This window comes from Balaenoptera acutorostrata, chromosome 12, assembly GCF_949987535.1.
Source record: "Balaenoptera acutorostrata chromosome 12, mBalAcu1.1, whole genome shotgun sequence".
NCBI lineage: Eukaryota > Metazoa > Chordata > Mammalia > Artiodactyla > Balaenopteridae > Balaenoptera > Balaenoptera acutorostrata.
The window spans coordinates 73480002-73500756 of NC_080075.1; the positions used below are offsets into that span (position 1 = coordinate 73480002).

The 20755-nt window shown below is 53.0% G+C and overlaps 1 protein-coding gene across 3 annotated transcripts in view; it reads left to right on the top strand.

Annotated features, from left to right (window-relative positions):
- OTOF (otoferlin) overlaps positions 1-20755 on the top strand; it is an 88147-nt gene that overhangs the window by 48088 nt on the left and 19304 nt on the right. For all 3 annotated transcript variants that reach the window (XM_057558233.1, XM_057558232.1, XM_057558234.1), the window contains 11 exons: positions 843-916; positions 2324-2450; positions 2923-2977; positions 8518-8649; positions 13091-13153; positions 13565-13649; positions 16333-16492; positions 17336-17522; positions 17951-18137; positions 19565-19788; positions 20230-20338. In XM_057558233.1, the coding sequence (XP_057414216.1) occupies positions 843-916; positions 2324-2450; positions 2923-2977; positions 8518-8649; positions 13091-13153; positions 13565-13649; positions 16333-16492; positions 17336-17522; positions 17951-18137; positions 19565-19788; positions 20230-20338 (1403 nt within the window). The remainder of the gene's footprint in view (positions 1-842; positions 917-2323; positions 2451-2922; positions 2978-8517; positions 8650-13090; positions 13154-13564; positions 13650-16332; positions 16493-17335; positions 17523-17950; positions 18138-19564; positions 19789-20229; positions 20339-20755) is intronic.

Sequence of the window (20755 nt, forward strand, 5' to 3'; positions counted from 1 at the left end):
GAGGGGACAGTGAGGACCCCCTGCCCCCTTCCCTCAGCCCCCCTGACTGCAAGGCCCTTCTCCTGGGGGCACAAGGCCACACCAACCAGAGGAAGAGGTAGGAACTATGGAGTCTGCCATACGTTCCTGGGGGTTGGTTGCGGGGGAGGTTCTGTGGTGAGAGGGGACAGGCAGAAGGGGCAAAGCCAGGACCAAAGATAGAGACGGGAAAGGGCCCATCTCCTTCTTTTCACTGGGGACCAAGGAGAATCCAAAGGCACAGAGAGGTTGGGAAAGACAAGGCCGGCTTTGAGCACCAGAGCCATCTGAGAACTAAGCAGCTAGTTTCAACCGCACTTCCTACCTGCTCACCAGCCTCTGTGCCTCTGAGTCCCGTTTCTGCCCTTCTGTTCTGATGCTTTCTCTCTGGTTGTCTGGTTTTCTTTCCACTCAGCCGAGGTGGGGTGCACGGTCGGGGAGGATGAACTTGGCGGCACTGGCGGAGCTCAGAGCTCTTAAGACTGGACTGAGGGGGCTGGGATCAGGACCCCGAGGGGCTCCAGCTGAAACGGTTCTTTCCACCTGAAGGCCGCCTTTACTGGTCGCCAACCCCGACCTGCTCCTGAGTGGTGTGAAGACATGGGGAAGGAGGAAGTGGTGGGGTTCCCTCTGCCCCAATTCCCCCTCACGGCTCCCAACTTGGGAAATTTGGCCCCCAATATATCTTGGGACCGGTAGGTGAGGGGCTGGAGCTTGGATCTCCCTTTCCCTTACGTGTTCTTTCGGGTTTTGCTCTTCTATGTCTGTGTGTCTTCCTCCCGGCGTCTGTCTCCTTCCACCTCATTCTGGCGGCCCTCTCACAGAGCCGGGAGGAGCGTGTTTTCCGCCATGAAGCTCGGCAAGAACCGGCCTCACAAAGAGGAACCCCAAAGACAAGGTATGGACGCGTGCCCCTGCCCACGGTCCAGGCGGCCCCTCTCTCCCCTCCGGTGACCAAACCCCTCCTCTCCGCGGGCAGCGCCCCAACGGGCTCTCCTGCTATTGGCCGGCGGATCCACCTGGGCGGGGCCTGGCCTCTCATTGGCTGGTGGGGAAGCCGGGTCCCGAGAGTGGTCCTCCGGAAGGGAGCGCTCCGAGGGCTGAAGGTAGGTAGCGCATTTCCTCCGGTCTAGAACTGAGCAGCAGAGCCCCTCAGTCCGTTGGGCTCATCCTGCCCTCTTTGCTCTCATTCTTTCTTCTCCACACAGAAGCCTAGAGATTTTTAATTAGAGGAGGGAATAACAACAACAACAAAAAAAGTTATTTGGCCAATTCCCTGTTTCTGGGGGAAAATCAGAGTCCTGAGAATGCTTGCTCCGTGGCAGGACTCGCTCTCCTGCCTTTTCCCCGTGACCTCTCACGAGGCTGCAGGGACGGCCCTGGGGGAGACAGGCAGGGTGGGTCCTGGAAGACTGGAGTGGCCTGTGGCACTGGTGCCACCGGAGCAGCAGGCTGGGGAGGGCGCAAGACAGCTATTTAAGAGGAGGCAGGGAGCACAGTTGGAATACAGGGGAGAAATGGAGTGTATTAGGGGAGCTGTGTGTAGCTTTCTAACCCAGGTCTGTAGATCACACACCCATCCTCAGGGCTCCTGGCTTCCCTCCCAGCATCCCCTGTGTGGCCCACTGGCCCCAGAATCTCTCTCTTTGTCTTTTGCCCCCATGCGAATTCCAGCTGTGCCTTTTGCCTTCCTAGATTGGAGAGGGCAGAGCTGCCGGCTAAGACTCAAACCCACCATCCTTGGGTGGCTTCTCAGAATCGTCATTCCTTCATCTCATTGGATTAATACACATCAATACAGGGTTAGGTTCTGAATTCCATCAGCTGTTTTACATGAATAAGTTCCTTCCTAAGCCTCAGTTTCTTCATCTGGTTACATGAGAGTAGTGCGTATCTTGCCAGGCTGTGACTATGAGGATTATGAGGACTAAAAATATGTGTATAACGTCCCTGGCATTGTGCCTGGCACATAATAGCCACTCAGTAAACAGTAGCTACTGGTACAGGAGGTACAGAAGTATGGATTATTTTATTCCTGACCTTCTTCCACGAAGGATATTCAGTGCTTGCATAAGTGAGTTACATTCACTTAAAATTAAAAAGCAAGACCAGGTTCAATTTCAGTTAAAATCAGAGATCACAATTAGGCCAGAAACACCGCAGATATGCAGACCATAACATTCTAAGCAGGTGCTACCAAGTAAACCTGGAATTTGACTCAGCTCCCTGGATGGCAAAGCAGAAAGGGAAATACAGTCACTATCCCACCATCCAGCCCACCTAACTGGCCCTCCCTCTTCCCCAGATGAACCGGCAGTACTGGAGATGGAGAACCTTGACCGCCTGGCCATTCGGCTGGGGGATGGGCTGGATCCTGACTCCATGTCACTAGCTTCCGTCACAGCTCTCACCACCAACGTCTCCAACAAGCGGTGAGTGGGCAGGAACCCCACAGCCCCAGTTACCTTCACCAGGTCAGGCAGGACCCAGCTTGCTATGTTTGGAATTTGGGTGGGGAAGAATCAGGGCCCATGGACAGCTCCTTCCTAACCCTGCCCCTTTCTTCTTTTCCTGGATGTCTCCCTTACCTCTCCCCCTGCAAAGGCAGGAGCCTGTTCTCAGGTCATTCAACACCTCAGGGCAAAGGGAGATCACGGAGCTGCCCAGCCCACACTTGAACCTGTTGACCTAATGTCTGTCTACCTATCACTTCTGCCATTGGTTAGTCCTCTGTATTGGAGCCTCTGAGAACAACTGATCCCCATTCTGTTTGGCAGCCCTGGAGTGTTTGAAGATCATGATTCTGTCCTTCTGCCCTTCTCCAAGGTCTAACCACTGCCAGTGCCCTCCTCCCCTGCAAACAGTCCCCTTACACCCAGCCTGACAGTACATTCCCCTCCTCAGATCCAAGCCAGACATTAAGATGGAGCCAAGTGCCGGGCGGCCCATGGATTACCAGGTAGGTGGGGCAGCTAGAAGCCTCATGCCTTTCCGACTCTGTCTAGTGGGGGGTTCTGGCCAGATGTGCGTTATAGACTCTGTGAAGGCATGGATCTGAGGGTCATAGAGAACCACAAGCTGAATATATGTTACCAAAGTAAGCTTGTTCCTGGAAAGCACTCACAGCAGTGTCATAAGTAGAGAAGTACAAACCCAAAGAGCAGCTTGAGAACTCTGCTTATGCTGGTCAAAGCCCTCCTAGGATTTTGTAACCATCTTTATAAAGTGAGAGGGACCTGGAAAAACCATAAAAAGACCAAAGAGCATCCAAAAAACATTTTTTTTAAATAAGTGTCTCTGAAGAAAGATATTTTGGTGTGTTTTTTTAAATTGTTGCTTTGTATTATTTTGATGCTGGAAGAAATGTCAATCCTGGCTATCTATAGATGGTGAGAATATGGGTGTTTTTTTCTTCTTTTTGCTTCTCTGTATTTTCTGAAATTAACACTTAATTTTTTTATTTGTATGTTTCTAAAACTGGAGACCAAATGGCTGAGATAGGGAGAGATTTGCAGCTATAAGATTGCTAATGTGGCCACAGTGCAGGCAGGATGGGGCATGAGCATGGCTGGGAACTGCGGGGAGAGGGCCACGTGAACAGCAGGACCCAGTGCAGCCCTCCCAGCCTGGGGCCTCATCCTCAGCTTTGCAGGGCCACACCCTCAATTTTGTCTCTTTTCCCAGAGTTGATCGGAGCCTGAGAGACTGAGTTACACTAACATAACTCACGATAGGCTAATGTACAAGCCGGAAGTACCTAGTACTTATTTATAAACTGCAAACAAGAAGGGCCCAAGGACCATGAATTCCTCTGGACCCTTCATTAGGAGCTATCAAGACCCAGATGTAGGTGAAAAGACTGCTGGGCGTTCCTAGGATTGAGTGAGTGTGCTGGCTGGTCGGGAGGGCAGAGCCTTCAGGAGACCCCACCTGACTGTCACTGCACTTCCTGCCTAGGTCCAGTGCCAGGCCCCAGAATCAGAGCAAACCCTTCTCCCGGGTTAGGACTTTATCTTTGATGCCCATTTCCCAGGCCCCATGCTCCCTTCTTTAAGGACAGCCCACCTCACCTCACTCAGGTGATAATACTGAGGACTTGACACCAGCTTTCTTTGTATCAGGTACATCTGGTCATATTTCCTCAAGGATGCACCTTGTCTCTCTGAATCCTTGCTTCGGTTTGTTTTCATCCAGTCGGTGACCATCTTCCCAGGGGCTTGAAAAACAGCCCCAGGCAGTGTCAAGCGGACCTGCCCCTGTGGATTCAGACAACCTCACACCACTGGGCTCCTTGGAGGTTTGGGAATGTCACCTCCTCACCTCTCTGCCAAAACCCAAGCACAGAATGTCCTAACACTTCTGAGGGCTTTTCCAGGACGCTCGGCTCAGGGCTTTGCTCCTCTGTGTTCTGAGAAGAGAAAAACTTCCAAAGAACAAAGACCTCATAGTCAGATACCGTTCAATCTGCAGCGTCACGAGCCCGCCATGTAAAGGCACATAGAAAATGGTGCCATCGTTACTGTTGCTGCTAATGTAACTGTTAGTTTTTTGAAGGTTTACTATGTGCCAGGCACTAGGCTAGGTAGGTATGTTTTCCACTTAAGTTAATGTAATCTTAACAACCACCCAAATATAGGTATTACTGTATTTCATAGGTGAGAAACTGAGGCCCAGGGTGGGTAAGGAGCTTGCCCCAGGTCACACAGTTATTCAAAGCTAGAAACAGGGTTCAAACTTGAGGGTGTCCTACCCCATAGTCAGAGCAACTAATTTCTCTCTAATTAAGCCTTTTGAACAGTCTCTCCCTCTGGTCCCTGTTCATCTTTAGCTTACTACCTACTGCATGTTTTCAAAAGCTCTTTCAAACCACTTCCTAACAGAGACTTTTATTAAATGGACCAGACAGTCAGCCTCCAAAGACTTTGTAAACATTCTGAACTGAACAAAACAGTTGTATTGGACCTGGTAACACAGTATTCCCTGACAGGTTGATTCACATCTCAACTGTAAGTGTTAACACACTTGGAGAGAGAGTTGTGAGGATGCAAATGTGGAATTATTCTTGCTTTCAATAAGTACAATGTATAAAGCAAGAAAACCTATCAGAAGGACTTCACTCTCTTGGAGAACTTGGCTTTGCTGAGTTAGAAAGACCTCAGCCAGAGGCGCTTAGCTGAACTCAGATTCAGGAAGGATCCTCAGGGCTCAGAACCATCCTAAAGATTGGGTAGCACTGAAAGGAGGTCCCAAGGTGAAAAGACCATGGTGTACTCAGGCCCTTTGTTTCTTCTGTTTAGAATGCATGTAATGCGAAAACCCTTTCCTGATTATTGGCATCTCAAAAGCAAGAAGCTACAGCTTCCTCCCAGTGAATATGCAGTTTCCCCATCAGAGTGGGCAAAGCTTGGAGCTTGGCACTTGGCAGGTCACAGAGTCTTGAGTATCTCCTCTACCCTCTCTTCCTGCCACCAAGACCATATACATTTTCACCTCCAAACATCTCTCCAGTTTTCACCTCCACGTCATTTATCCAGCTCAAGTGCAATATGGCAGCCACTTCCTATCTGATCTCCCTGCTCTCATATTGCCCCCTCCACTCTATGCTCTACGCCACCACTGGAGTGATCTCAAAATGCACAACTGGTCATGTCACATCTCTGTCGCCTGGAGACGAGGGAACATAAAGGATGTTTCAGAAGAGCAGTACTAAGGGGTCCACCACCTCTCACCTCCAGCTCCCAGCAATGTTCTTGCAGCCCAATCAGACCCCTCAGAAGCAGGTCACAAAGCACCATGACTCTTGGGTTATCCCAGGACAGAGGTATAGATTTACACTCAGCAGTGTTCCTTGCGATGAGTTTCATGAAGTCACCTGAGGATTATGTCCCTTATCTTGGAAGGAGAAGATGGAATAGTCAGTCACCAAAAGAGTTTCCCTGGTCAGCTGGTCAGTTGGTCCCTTAGTGGCTCTATTGGCCTCCCCCTCGTCCATCATGGAAAGATGGAGTCCTCTGCTGATGACTGAAATCCCCTTCTTCAGAGTTTATTGTTTTGTTTTTTTAATTTCAAGTCCAAATGATACATTCCCCTCCATAGAGCACCGGGACGGGTTGGGGGTGGGGGTTGGGGCGGGGGATCAGGACTGGCATTCCCCTTCCCCACCAACGCCAGGCCGCGACCTCCTTTGTGCACTCCCAGGGTACCCTTCAGGCCACCCTTCAGCCTGCAAAGAGCACACACTGGCGCCTCCTCCCCTTGCCCCACCCCTTTCTCCTTTCAGCCCTGTGCCCTCCCCTCCCTACTTGCTTTCCGCCTGGTGTCAGAGCTTCCAGCTAGGGTCGTCCACCATTACTGGCTCTGCTCAGTGGAAGAAGGTGGGAACTCTGGGTCCTGAAAAGGAGCAGGGGGCAAAAAGGTTATCATTACGGCTGAGTCCCTGGGTGAAAAACATAAAAACCAGCCAACCTCTCACACTGCAAAAGTTAATCTCCTGATGGCATATCTTTACTACCTTATTATGCCAAAACTGTGTTTGTCTACTTCCCAGTCTTGAGTTACAGAAAATCTTTTTTTTTTTTTTAATGGAGGGAAAGGGATGGGTTAACTTTGGGGGGAAAATGAGCTCTTAAAAAAATCTTTGGTATAAAGTTTCATAGAGCTTAAAACTCTATAAACTACTACGCAAAGAATGTTCTGGAAGGACTTCTAGTGTCTGTTTACTCTCTTCACAGTAAACTTCTCAGAGCTGGCTCTATTTCCCTTTTAACTCCCTGAAGAAACAGTGATTATTGAACTCCTTCAGAGCTCCAGATTCTCAGCTCCATTCCCTTTGGAACCTCATTCCACATAGAAATGCTTGTTTTCATAGTTCAAGTATTACTTCAATTAGTAAATGTTCAGTTTCCAGTTCTATATACTTGCTTGGTAATGTTCTCGTTGTCATCAGCATTTTTATTTTTTTAACATCGCTAGTTTTGTTGTGTGGATTTTTCTTGGCCTTCCGGATATTTATAAGATATATAAATATCTGATGGACGCAGTGGATGATAATTTTCATGGCTATTCTTTTTCATGAAAAGGGAGAATGATTCTCTTGAGTAAAATCATATTTAGTAGTTGCATCAAAGCACAGCAATTAAAATACCAACTCTCCAAGATGAGAATGGTAAAAAGCAACTCATACAGTTTCATAAGAAGAGTGCTGAGGCAAATGCTAATACTAGCTCAACATAAGCTATTTTGTTAAAATGCAAGTTCAAGAGACTTAAATGAAACAATATTAAGCGTCACACACGACCCTATCTGTTTGGGACACCAGCCACTTAACTGAAAGTAAATTCTATTTGAGAAGCCATTTGTAACAAGAGCTCACATTTCCTAGACCTGTCTACTGTTTATGAAGCACTTTTATGCACATTATCTCATTCAACCCTCACACAAACTTACAGATAGGTAGTGTCTTCCACTCATAGCTGAGAAAACTGAGGCTCAATGTCATTCCAGCAACCCCGAGTCTGTGCCTCTTCCTATTTATCATGGCCCACCCATGGCCACTGACACCTCCAGATCCAAAGCAAGAACTGATGGCTTACAATGAGAGTTCAGGAAAAGTATGTGCACAAACACATACACGAACACACACACACACACGCACGTCTCTACCTCTCTCTCTCTCTCTCTCTCTCTCTATATATATATATATATATGTATATATATGCAAATATTTGTTGAATGGATGAACAACTGAAAAAGGGCTTCCCAGTATAGAAATAAGATTCCAGAAAGGTGGACGCCACTGAAAAAGATACAGAATGCACACAACATGCAAGTATCAAGGCAAAAAAGGTGTGCTCAGGTGGGCACCAAAGCCCCACTGGGCATTCAAAGAAATTAAACAAAAGAAGAGGAGCCAGGAATGTAGAAAGGGGGCCAAATTCCAGAAATAAAAAAGATGTCAGAGGCCTGCAGGCTTAAAATGAGAAATGCTGGAGCAGAAAATTAAATGCATGTTAATGGAGACTTAGAAAGCTTAATCCCGGAGTGCACAAAACCTGGGAGGTAGGTTTGCAGCCCTCGGTGAGGCAGGGCCATTGATGCCGGGGAGAACTTGAAGCACGTGGAATCACCCGGGAGCTTTAAAAATATGGATGCTGGACGCCACTCCTTCCACCCCTCCCCCAAGACTGGACTGGGTTGGTCTGGAGTGTGGCCAGGGGCCTCAGGGTCTTTACCCAGCATCCTTCCCCTCCCACCTGGTAATTCTGCTGCACACCTACTTGGAGGTGATCTAGCCACGCCCCTCCTTTATAAATGAGGACAGCGAGGGTTCGTGGGGGAAAGAGCCCAGGATCACCAGCGGATGTACGGCAGGCAGACTGGCACCCAAATCCAGTGCTGGCTCCCGGCACCTTCCAGCCCGCTGCCCAGGCCCCGACTCCTGCAGGACCAGATCCAACCTCACCCGCTTTCCTGCTCGTTCCCCCTCTTGCCCGCCTGCAGGTCAGCGTCACGGTGATCGAGGCTCGGCAGCTGGTGGGCTTGAACATGGACCCCGTGGTGTGCGTGGAGGTGGGCGACGACAAGAAGTTCACCTCCATGAAGGAGTCCACTAACTGCCCCTACTACAATGAGGTCAGCGCCCGGGGCCCCAGGTGGGGAAGGGGCCTCCGAACCATGGCAGAGGCTGGGCCCCGGCCCCGTGGGGCCCAACAGGAGAAGCTGGGAGGCAAGGGACACAAAGGGCTACCAGCCAGCGTGACCTTGGCCCGCCCGTTACAACCCCCAGCCTGCTGACGTGCAGTGCTGCCCCCTCTGAACCCCAGTCCAGATCCCAGCCAAACTCAGGTCTGGCCAGGGGCCACCCTGTGAAAGGAATAGCACCCCAGGTCCTCCTGTGCTGCTCGCAGCAGTGCCTGTGAGTGAACCTCGCACCCCCTGAGGCCTGGTCCCAGATGTTTCCCAGGCCAGAGCCCCGGGGCAGGGCCACCTCCTTCCAGCCCCAGCCCGTGGTGGCACTGGCACCATTAATGAGCACTTGCTGCGTGCTGGGCACTCTTGTAAACGTTTTTGGTGCATCATCTCTTCTGACTCTCACACTGTCAGAAGTTGTCACCATCAATCCCATCTTACACAAGGGACACTGAAGCTCCTGGAGAAAGACCTGGCCCGGGTGCTACGTGCCAGAGTCGGGTTCTGTGTGCACACGCTGTCTGCTCAGATGCCATCATGGGCGCCTGAACCTCTTTGGGGTCCTTCCAGACCACTGGCCGTGATGCTTGGGGAGTGAGGGATAAAAGGCCCGGTACCCACTGCTGTTCGTTGCAGCTGTCTGAGGCCACATCGAGGTTAAAGGACCTCAGAGACCTTCTAGTTCAATCTCTCCATCTTACAGAGGAGGAGACTGAGGCCACAATATGAAAAGGGCCAAGATCACAGAGAGTACTGTAGACAGAGCAGGGCCCAGACTGCCCTGCCTCTGCCCAGCGCTCTGTCTGCCACCTTGGATGGCCACCCCAGACACAGCATCGTGACTCTGGGCTCCAGGGAGGGACCCATCTTAATCAGCTCTGGGGAAGGATGCCCCTCAGGTCCCTGAGCACACATCAGACTAAGCCAGAAGTCAGCTGGGCACCCTGGCCAAACGCGGCATCTGCATCCTGTGTTTCGGTGTCCGTCCTGGGCGTGGTGAGGGCTGAGGGTGCCGTCTGCTGCTTGGGGGAGGGCATCGCTTGGGAAACTGTGAGCGGCCCCAGTCGTGGGCCTTCAGGAGGAAAACCCAGGCACACCTCTGCCCTTCACAGGGACCCAGGCTAAAGCCAGAGCCTGGCCGAGGTCTCCTCAATGACCACAAATGGACCCCACTCTCACAGCTGGTTTCCTGCAGGGCCACAGGGCTGGGACACTGCTGTTCAGGGCCCCCCTCAGCCCCATGCGGCAACCGTCCCAGGAGTTAGGAAATTCAGGCTCAACACCTCTGACCTTATGTCGGGACACATCCCTGACTGGAAAAGCCTCCGGCCTAGATAACGTCTATTTTTCCCTAACAGATGTGGAGACAGGGCCCCCATGGCCTTCCACAGTTATCTGATAGTGGTGAAGCCATGTTTGCCTGACGGGAGGGCTCACCTTGCAGCAGGGCCAAATGCCTCATGTTTCATTCAAATGGTTTCCTCCTTCCCAAGGAAACAGAGCTGTTCTCCCCACTTTGTGGCTCCTCAGCAAACTCCTACTCACCCTGCAGAGCCCAGCTCAAATGTCCTTGCACTGAGTAGCTTTCCCTGCACTCTCTAGGTCAGAGGTCAGGGCATTCCTCTCTCTGACAATAACATCCCCAAGTTGCAGTTGGTTCTTCACATCTAACCCGAGAGGCTCCCAGTCTCCTGCATCTCTGTAGCCCAGCCCTGGGCCTGCCATGGACCTAGAGGGCTTTGGTAACACTTTGCTGAATGGATACTTACCCAAACGAAGAAACAGACATCCGCTGGGCATCTGCTCTGCACCAAACTCAAGCCTGGCCACAGAGCGGGTGCAAACAGCACACTTCCTAGTTCCATTTTCCAAACTCTACATTTATATCCACTAAAACTATTTATTCCACTCATCTTTGGATCATCTTAAATTTACACTTGATCATATTTTTGTTCTTTTTCGCAAACCCAAGTAACTCTGATTTATTCGATTTCTGTTTCCTCGAAACCAGAGCTTCTCAAACTCAGCCCTGTGGCTACTTTGGACCAGGTGATTCTTTGTTGTAGGCGACTGTCCTGTGCATTGTAGGGTACTGAGCAGCATCCCTGGCCTCTACCCACTAGATAGAAGCAACCCTCCAATAGCAATCCTCCACCCAGATGTAGCAACCAAGAAGGTTTCTAGACATTGTCAAATGCCTCCCGGGGGTTAAAACCGCCCCCGGTTGAGAACTGGTGCTCTAAACTATCTTCCTATGATTCCTCCCAGCCCCAAAGCTAGAATTTTCTTTCCATTTTCATCTCTTCCTTTTATACTATCCCCCTGGTCCTAGGGGTGTGCTGCTTTCCGCTAATTCTCTGAGTTGATGGGAACCTACCTTTGGTTCCACTAAACACAATAGAGGGAGGTGAGAACAACCAACATCACTTAGATTTCTAAGTAATTACAAAAGGGAAACATGTTCAGGAAATACAAGGCATATGACCACAGACAGCTCAGAGTTCTAGCTTAGTTAGCTTGCTCTCCTAGGGCTGACACAGCTCTGCAGCACCTGGCCTTGACCTTGACCCTCCTGCCTGGCTCTGGACCTGTCTTCCTGTGAAGGGAGGCTCATAACCATCACCCCTGTCCCCAGAACAACCTGACAATCCACAGACCAGGCCAAGACCTCTTCTCGGTACATCCGGTCCCAGACACCGTCATCTTCCTTCTGCCTAAAACCACCTTTCCCCATTGCCTTGAATCCTTCTCTTTCTGCATCCCAAAGAATCTACCATTATATCATCCACTCAACATCACCACCTCTGCCTTTGCTTTTCTTTTGGCTCCTCTTTTGTCTATAAGGCATTTCACTCTAGCATATTCTAAGCACAACTATGAAGAAGCATTATGATCAAGGACAGGAACTAGAAGCCTACCATCTATCTATCCATCTACCTATCCATGCATCCATCTATCTATCTATCCACCTAGCTATGCCTTTCCTCAGTCCCACATACCTCCTAGTGACCACCACTTCCTCACCTTAATCCCTGCACTCATTTCTGCCCCACATCTTTCCTGAAACTGCCCTTTTCCAGACATCAAGGACCTCACTGTCCCTAAGTTCAACATCCACCATTGCTTCCTCTCCCTTGACTGCCCCGGTCCTTCCATCCTCTCACCGCCCCCTGCCCTGGGGACCTCTCCTGCCACTCTCCTGCCTTCCCCTCTCTCCAGCTCCTCTCCTCACTGCCTTTCTTGACATCACTCCCTGTGCCCACTGCTGAAGTGCTGCTGCTTCTTGGAGCCCTGTCCTGGGCCTGCTTCTTTCCTATTCTCCTTCCTTCTCTCCCTGGGTATCTCCCCAGCCTCAAGGCATCGGTTACCATCTGCGTGTCTAGATGCCTGTACCACCCACCCCTCCAGAGCTTCAGTCCCCCGTGACCAGCATCATCCGGGCATAGTGCTTCGTAGCAGTTGGTATTTATTGTGCAGTGGCCGTGTGCATGCCTGGGTTGAATGCTTGACCTGGGTCATCTCATTTAGATTCCGAACCACGCCTCCCAGCAACCCCGTGAATGCTACCCCGGAGCAGTTCCACATGGCAGCCCTGGCTCGTTATCCCCACGTCACAGAGGTGTAAACTGAGGCTCAGGAAGGGAGGTGATTGGAGCAACAGTGAAAGCTCAGTCTTCCTGGCTCTAAAGCTGGCGCTGTTACCCACAATGCTCCAGTGTGAGCCTCCAACAGCCAGGAGCAGATTCTCATTTGCTCCAAGCTCTTCGGCAACCTTTCTCCATCTCCCTGCCCACAAGTTCACCAAAACAGTGGCCCTTCTGCTCACCGTCCGCACCCTCGCTCCCAGCGCCCGCACACCAAGGCTGGGACAGATGGGTGGGCGCTGCAGCTGTGAGTGGCAGCTCCCAGCCGGAGAGGACAGGTCGCGCCCACGGCAGTTACATTTACAGCAGATTAAGTTCATCAGTTCTAAATTCTAAGACTCAGCTTAGTTTACATTTAAACACCTCCAAACTTGGGGTGCATCTTCTAGGCAGCATTGTGGTTTAATGGTGATGTCTGTGGGGCCCATATAACCACAGCGTATCTTACAGTATCTTACACGTATCTCATCAAGCCTCATAACAAGACTCTAAGGGGGGGCATCATTACCCCCGTTTGACAGCTCAGGAAGCTGAGGTTCAGAAGATGTGTTGCTCAAGACCACACGACTCCCAGCTTCCCCGGGGTCAGGGGGGACCAGTGGTTGCCCCTCCTGCTCGTCCAAACTTTGGGGCTCAAGGGAAATGGCCGGGGTGCAGACAGGCACTTTCAGGAGGGAGGTGCCCGGCAATTAGCCTCTGCCCTCCAAGTGACAGCAAGTCTGGGTCCTTCCCCCCTCCAGTACTTCGTCTTCGACTTCCATGTCTCTCCTGATGTCATGTTCGACAAGATCATCAAGATCTCGGTGAGTGGGGAGCAGTCCCTGGCAGGCGGGGCTCTTAGCTCAAACTGCACCTTTGTGCAGACTTGAAAAGGGCACCCCCTCTGGGCGGGCCAACCATCAAAAGGCAGACGGCACCCAGACACACAGCCGGGCAAGTGGGGCACAGGCTGGATGTGGGCCCCTCTCACCCCATTAGCCAGATCCTTCTGTATAGTGTACAACCTGCTCACCCGTACCTGGCGGCCAGCAAAGCACAGGCGAGGCAGAAGAGGCTGATACTAAGCCTCAGAGAGCTGCCCCTGCCCTGCCTCCCCTGAAGCTCACATCCCCAGAAAGAGTGACATGTCACCACTATCAGTCAGCCCTTCCCCGCCCCACGGAAAGCCTCAGCCCCATCCCGCCTGACTGGCGACTGGTGGTTCTGCCCGGAAGGTGATCCACTCCAAGAACCTGCTGCGCAGTGGCACCCTGGTGGGCTCCTTCAAGATGGACGTGGGGACCGTGTACTCCCAGCCGGGTGAGTAGCTGCACAGCCCGTCAGCTCCGGGAGCCCGGGACACGCGGTCCCTCCCACCCTGGCGGGCCCTGGGCTCAGCCTGGCCAGGCTGCTGGGCTCAGGTGAGGCCGTGAGTGCACACAGTCTTCAGGCATGCAGAGCGATGGGGTGCCCAGCCTGCATCAGTCACAGTGACCACCTGCGCCCAGTCGGCGGGGCTCACGGGAGGCCTGCAGAGGCGGCAGCATGGCCCCCTTTTACAGCTGGGGGGCCTGGGCGCCAGAGGAGCGCCGGGGATTCCCTGGTCACCCAGCTGGTCTACAGTGAGGTCAGGCCGTGTGACTCCAGAGTCCCTACTGAGCCACGCTGTTCCCAACACCCAGTGCGGGGGGCAGTCTCTGAGGGACACTGTGCCCTGAAAACACCTTCACTGACCATCCGTCCAGGGACCCGGGCTGCCTGAGAACAGCCGCGTGGGCTATCTGCTCAGCAGCTCTGGGGGAACCCATAAGCCAGCACTGCGTGGGGTTAGTGAGGGAACCCCAAGCCGTGGCCCAGAGGGCTGGTGAGGGTTGGACCAGACAGAGAAGGTGCCTCAGCCTGACAGACAGCACTCACCACACGGCCAGCTTGGGAACCACGGGCAGACAAGCTGGCACTGGGCCCCACCCATGCCCTGAAGTGAACCCGCCACTTGGGTGCAGTAAGGACCCCATTAGGCCCTCTGACAGTGACAATACAATTTCACCCAGACAATCACATTTGACCCTCACAAAACAGTGAGGGAGACATCAGCATTCCTCCCCATTCTACAGACGAGATAAATGAGGCTAAAAGAAGTTGTGCCTCAGAGGTGCCACTAAACTATTAGGTTGAACAGATTGGCGATTCCTTATGTTCAACCTAGTAGACACTTGGCTGGTGCACATTATAACTATGACTCAGACCAGAAAATCTAAGCTGAAAACCCAAGATTATACACATAAAAATCACAAAATCATAGATCATTCAAGCTTGAAGAGACCTTAAAAACATCTAGTCCAATCTCTCTCTGAAGGAACGGAAAGAAGAAACCCATTCCCTCTTCAAATAGCCTTTAACTCTGAAGACAAATTTTATGTCCCTCCTGAGTCTTATTCTCTTTCCTTACTAAATTTCCCCAGTTCATCTAACTATTCATTCACACATCTGTCCGTCCACCCATATATTCTTTCACCCACCCACATATCTACCTACTCACCTGTCTGTATGTTAATCCATCCTTCTATCCATTTATCCATCTGCCATCCATCCATCCCTCTATCCATCTAGCTTTTAGGCCAGCCAGGCACCCTACCACCCGTCTTCTACTATCCAACTCCCCATCCAGCCATCTGGCTATCTGTTCATGTATCCATCCCACAAACACCCACTCTGGCAAGACCCTTGAAGCTCTGGGGTAGCCTAGGACACGGCCCCCTCCTCCTGAGATGCACCAGTTCAGCTGACGGCCTCCAGTGACCCCTCACACACATGGCTTACTCCCCTCTCACCGTCCCAGTCTGTCTCTTCGGACTCGGCAATGGCATTATCTCTCCGGAGACACAGTTGGCCCCCAACTGGAGCCCCAAACAGGCTGATTTCTGCACACAGTCCTGAACACATCTCACAGAACCGAATGGGGACAGAGAGGCTTGCTGGCAACAGGCCTGAACTATAGTAGAAGTTGAAAGAGGAGGGAGGGGAAGAGGAAACTTCTGAGTCCCTGGAGATTCCAGTGCCCACACAAAAGCAAGGAGGACGATGTGCCCTTCGTGCAGGCTACGCCTACAATCAGCTTTAAAGTCAACCTGAAGGGGCAGATCCGTCCTAGAGTGGCCTGCTCTCTTGACATCTGTCCTTTCCTCCACACTGTCCTAATTCCTGGGAGTATTGGGGTGACACTACCGGTCCCTGTCTCTAGGAGGCTTTCAGGCTGAAATTGGAGACGGACAATAAGTAGATAATCACAGTGATAGTGAGTTAGGAGATGTGCATATGGAAAGGGGCCAGGATCAGCTCTTCTGAGGAAGTCAGGGAAGGCTGCATGGAAGAGGAGACACATGAACAAAATGATTAGAAGTGTGAATAGGGAGGTGGAGGGTTGGGGTGGGAGACAGAAGGGATGGGGGCATTCCAAGCTCAAAGAACAGCAGCCACAAAGGCATGGGGGTATGAAACAGCAATATGAATTATTCAGAGAGGGGTAAACAGCTTTGCTTGCAGGAGCACGGGGGGGCGGGCAGAGGGTGAACACTACGAGCTGGGGAGAGCTGTATCAGGAGACCCCACAGGGGATGCTGAGGTCTGTGGTCTTTCCCCCAGGTACTGGGGAGCCTCAGGTGGGTTTGAAATGGGGAGTGAGAGAGGGAGGGCCTCTCTGAGGCCTCTGTCTGGCAGCTGCATGGTGGTTGACTGCATGGGTTGGGGGCAGGAGGGCTGCAGGCAGAGAAACCAATTAGGAGGCTCCTCTGAAGCCACGCCACACGCCTGGGTGCATGACCAGGGGCGGGGCCTTGCCTCAGCCACCCTTGCTTGGGGACCTCTGTCTCCCTGGCCGAGAGGCAGGCAAAGCTGTGCCCCCAGGGCCCCGAGACCTGATGACCTGGGCTCCGAGGCCTGCCCCGAGGACAGGTGCCGCCCTGGGTAGGCCAGCAGGTGCAGCCCCTGCTCCTCACCACTGCAGAGCACCAGTTCCACCACAAGTGGGCCATACTGTCGGACCCCGACGACATCTCCGCGGGGCTGAAGGGCTACGTGAAGTGCGATGTCGCCGTGATGGGAAAGGGGGACAACATCAAGACGCCCCACAAGGCCAACGAGACAGACGAGGATGACATTGAGGGGTGAGGCTCCCATCCTCCCCCAGCCCCTGGAGACCCGGCCCAGCCCTTCCTGGAACACCAAGGGAGCCCCCAGGGTGGATCTCACCCTCCATCTCCCTACCCCCATGCCCAGATGGCCCATCTCTCCCTGGAAGGACTGAGGCCCGGCCAGCCTCGGTGTCCGGGGACTCTCCTCATGGGGCAGAAAGGACTGAGGCAGGGCAGGCAGTGGTTCACAGAGGACAGTCAAGAGTGACAGTCATTTGACATCCAGGCTTCTGACTGTGAGAAACTTGGAAGAAAAGAGCGGAGTCCCAGAGCTGCTGGGTCTTGAGTCTACACCCAGGAGAGCAAAGAGATTTGTTTTCTGTACCAATTCCAGGCAGCTGACAGTGGTTGTTGAGAAATATTCTGGGACCTCATCTGGATTCAGTGAGAAAAAGTACAGGATCCAATGAATCATGCCTTCCATGGGCCAAGGAGGGAGAGTGGGGGCCAGTTGTGAGGTTTTTGTGTAGGAGATGAAAGATGTGACACACAGCTGAGAAAACTGGATAATATTATTAAGAGTGGTCTCCCACGCTACAGTTTATAAAGTACTCATATATTTTAACCTATTTGAGCCTTATCATATTCTGAGAGGGAATACCATATTATTCCCATCTTAAAGGTGAGTAAACTGAGGCTTAGAGAGATGGGGAGGTTTGCCCAGGATCACAAGAGAGCAGGTGCCCTAAACTCCAGCGTCTTTAGTCCTAGTGTGGGCCTTCTCAGCCGTCCTTCACCTGTTGTCCCGGCCCCCAGGGGTATGTAGATGCTGGGGCAAGAGTCGGGGTGTCCAGCCCTAGCTGTATGTGCCGGCAGGAACTTGCTGCTCCCCGAGGGGGTGCCCCCCGAACGCCAGTGGGCCCGGTTCTACGTGAAGATTTACCGAGCAGAGGGGCTGCCGCGCATGAACACAAGCCTCATGGCCAACATGAAGAAGGCTTTCATTGGTGAGAACAAGGACCTGGTCGACCCCTACGTGCAAGTCTTCTTTGCCGGCCAGAAGGTATTGGGGTGCAGGAGGCTGGGGCTTGGGGTGACAGGCACCAGAGGTGCAAGGGCTTGGGTGTGGGATCCTGGGGATGGACGTGAGGCAAAATCAGAAGCCACGAGACTGGCCTTTGATCACCTTGGTGAGTCACCTCTAGAAGTGAGGAGAGAGAGATGAGGGGAGCTCTAGCTCAGAGGGGCTGGGGGGTGAGGCCAGGCTGGGCCTTAGGGATTCCTCACTGCCCCCAGGTCACCAAGAGCTGAGGGGAGGGGGGCACTGAGAGGGAGAAGAGCCAGAGAGGCTGGGGTGGGGAAGGGTGAGGAGATAAGTACACACACACACACCACATGCACACACATAGCACACATATACACACTCACACACAGGCACACATGCACACTCATGCATGTACACAAACCCTAACCCTCGCTCCCTCCCACCAGGGCAAGACTTCAGTGCAGAAAAGCAGCTATGAGCCACTGTGGAATGAGCAGGTGGTCTTTACAGACCTGTTCCCCCCACTCTGCAAGCGCATGAAGGTACAGATCCGGGACTCAGACAAGGTCAACGACGTGGCCATCGGCACCCACTTCATTGACCTGCGCAAGATTTCCAACGACGGAGACAAAGGTCAGCAGCAGGAGACTGGGGGTGGGATGTGGGGCTAAAGGGGTAGCATAAATGAGACCCCCCCATACACCACCACCATCCCACACCTCTGCCTGAAAGGTGCCAGGCATGATCAGGGCATTGCCAACAGCCCCTGCCTCCAGGGAAGGGTGGAAACTCATGGTTCACGTCTGCACAGAGGTGCCTGGGCCCGCCTGAGCCAGGCTGCCTGGATTTGAACTCCAGCTCTGACAGTTAGAAGCTGCGTGACCTTCATACCTGTTTTCCCATCTGTAAAATGAGAATAATAGTAATTATATACGTGTGTATATACATACGTATTACATATATGCGTGTACTGCTGCCATAGTACCTATCTACAGACTTGTAGGACCAGAGCACTGAGCTGAGTACCAGGGATACAGAACAAGGAGGAATGCATCCGGTCTTCATGGTGCTCCCCTGGGGATGAGGGAGACGGGTGTGCTACCAAATGCTCAAAACCTGAGACAGAAGACACAAAAGACTACAGATTGTATGATTCCATTTGTATGAAATGTCCGGAATAGGCAAATGCATAGAGACAGGAAGTAGACGAGTGGTTGCCAGGAGCTGGGGGGAAGGGGAACTGGGACGAACCGCTGAAAGGTATGGGGTTTCTTCTGAGGAGGATGGAAATGCCCTGGATGGTGGCACGACATAGTGAATGCACGAAAAACCACTGAAATGCATACTTTAAAATGGTGAATTTTATGTTATAGGAAGAATATCTCAGTTTTTTAAATGCTATAATGTTCTTTATAAACTAGGCAGAACAGAAACCAAACAAAACTCATAAGGCAGAATTGAATCCGTGCTACACATGAGACATAACAAATCCTAATGGGAGAAAAATAGTTGGGACTAGGAATTGGGGGTACTTCGTGGAGGAAGAGCGATTAACAGGCACAGGCGAAGAGTAAGGGCCTTCGGAGAGGAGGGCAGGGGTCTGCAGAGGCAGGTGAGACCCTAGTGGCACACAGGTCTGCACAGAAGGCAAAGGCCTTGCTGAGGAGCTGGGGCATCGGTCCTTCAAGTAGGTCATAGACGGCCCCCGCCACAGGCACCGGGCACCGGGAAGCAGGGGGCGTGATCTTGCTCCACAGAAATGGACGTGTGTGTACGTGGAGCGGCACGGCCAGCTCAGGCTCCCGCAGAGAATAAGCAGACACACAGAAGTGCCCCATGCAAGTGACAAGGCCACCCCACAGCCAGCCCCGCGCAGCAGACACCGCTCTCCCCGCAGCCCCTGTGATCCTCGTTGCCCGCAGGCCCTCTGCCACCTCAGACATTTCCCCGAGCGAGACACGAGGTCCTCAGCTCAGCAACCAGGAGGTACAGGCCAGGAGCCCCCAAAATAGGTCCCTCCACCCGAGTGAGCCCCTCGACCCTCTGCCCCCGGCCCGCAGGCTTCCTGCCCACGCTGGGCCCCGCCTGGGTGAACATGTATGGCTCCACACGCAACTACACGCTGCTGGACGAGCACCAGGACCTGAACGAGGGCCTGGGGGAGGGCGTGTCTTTCCGCGCCCGCCTCATGCTGGGCCTGGCAGTGGAGATCCTGGACACTTCCAACCCTGAGCTCACCAGCTCCACGGAGGTGCAGGTGGAACAGGCCACACCCGTCTCCGAGGTGAGGCCCCAGGGCGCTGTGCTCAACCCCCTTCCCACCACGGCAGCCTGCGCCTGGCCTCTGCCAGTGTCCCTCCTGCCTGCCTCAGGGGCCCAGACCCCAGGATGGGGCCTTCCTCCCCAGAAAGCAGTAGGACCTCTGTCCCCTTCCACTGCCTGTGCCTGTGCTCTCCCCGGAGGTCCCAAGGTGGAGCCTTGTCTCTGCCTTGTTCCTGGCCGTGGCTGTCCTTGCGCCGGACATAGCAGCCCTTCCTCCAGGGACAGGCTGGAGGGCCGAAGGAACTGGGCCTTCAGTGTCGGGGCTCCTAGCTCCACAGCCGGGTAGGATGTCCCCACCATTAGCCCCAAGGGCCTGTCTGTAAGACGTAGGAGGAGGCCTGGCCCCAGGCCCAGCCCCCACCCCGTTAAGCTTTCCGGAGGGTTTGAACCACCTTCTCCACAGAGCTGCGTGGGGAAAATGGAAGAATTCTTTCTATTTGGAGCCCTCCTGGAGGCCTCAATGATCGACCGGAAAAACGGAGACAAGCCCATCACCTTTGAGGTCACTATAGGTGAGAGCTGGGCTCGCAGGACCGGGGACTGGGTGGTAACTGCCAGGCCCCGCTCCACAGCCCAGGGGGGCAGGGAACTTTGACCACTTCCCTCGTGTGTCCTCAGGCACCCACACCACATACAGCGACTGCACCTGAGAACACGCGCCCCACAGGGTCGGCCTTAGCTCCACCTAAGGGCTAGGCTGTGTTAGGGACACGAGGAGGAAAGAAGCCCTCCCTGCAGAAGGGAGCGAGGCCCTCATGGGACTGGAGAGGAGAGAGTGGGAATACGGGCCACGTCCTGGGCTGGACCTTGAGCTCAGCGGTCATCAGGGCTCCTAGTGAGACCTCTGCAGGAGTGTAGGACATGGCCCCTTCCTCTGGCCAGTGTTCTATCGTGTCTGAGCTGGCACAGACCTGTGAGCACCAGCCCCA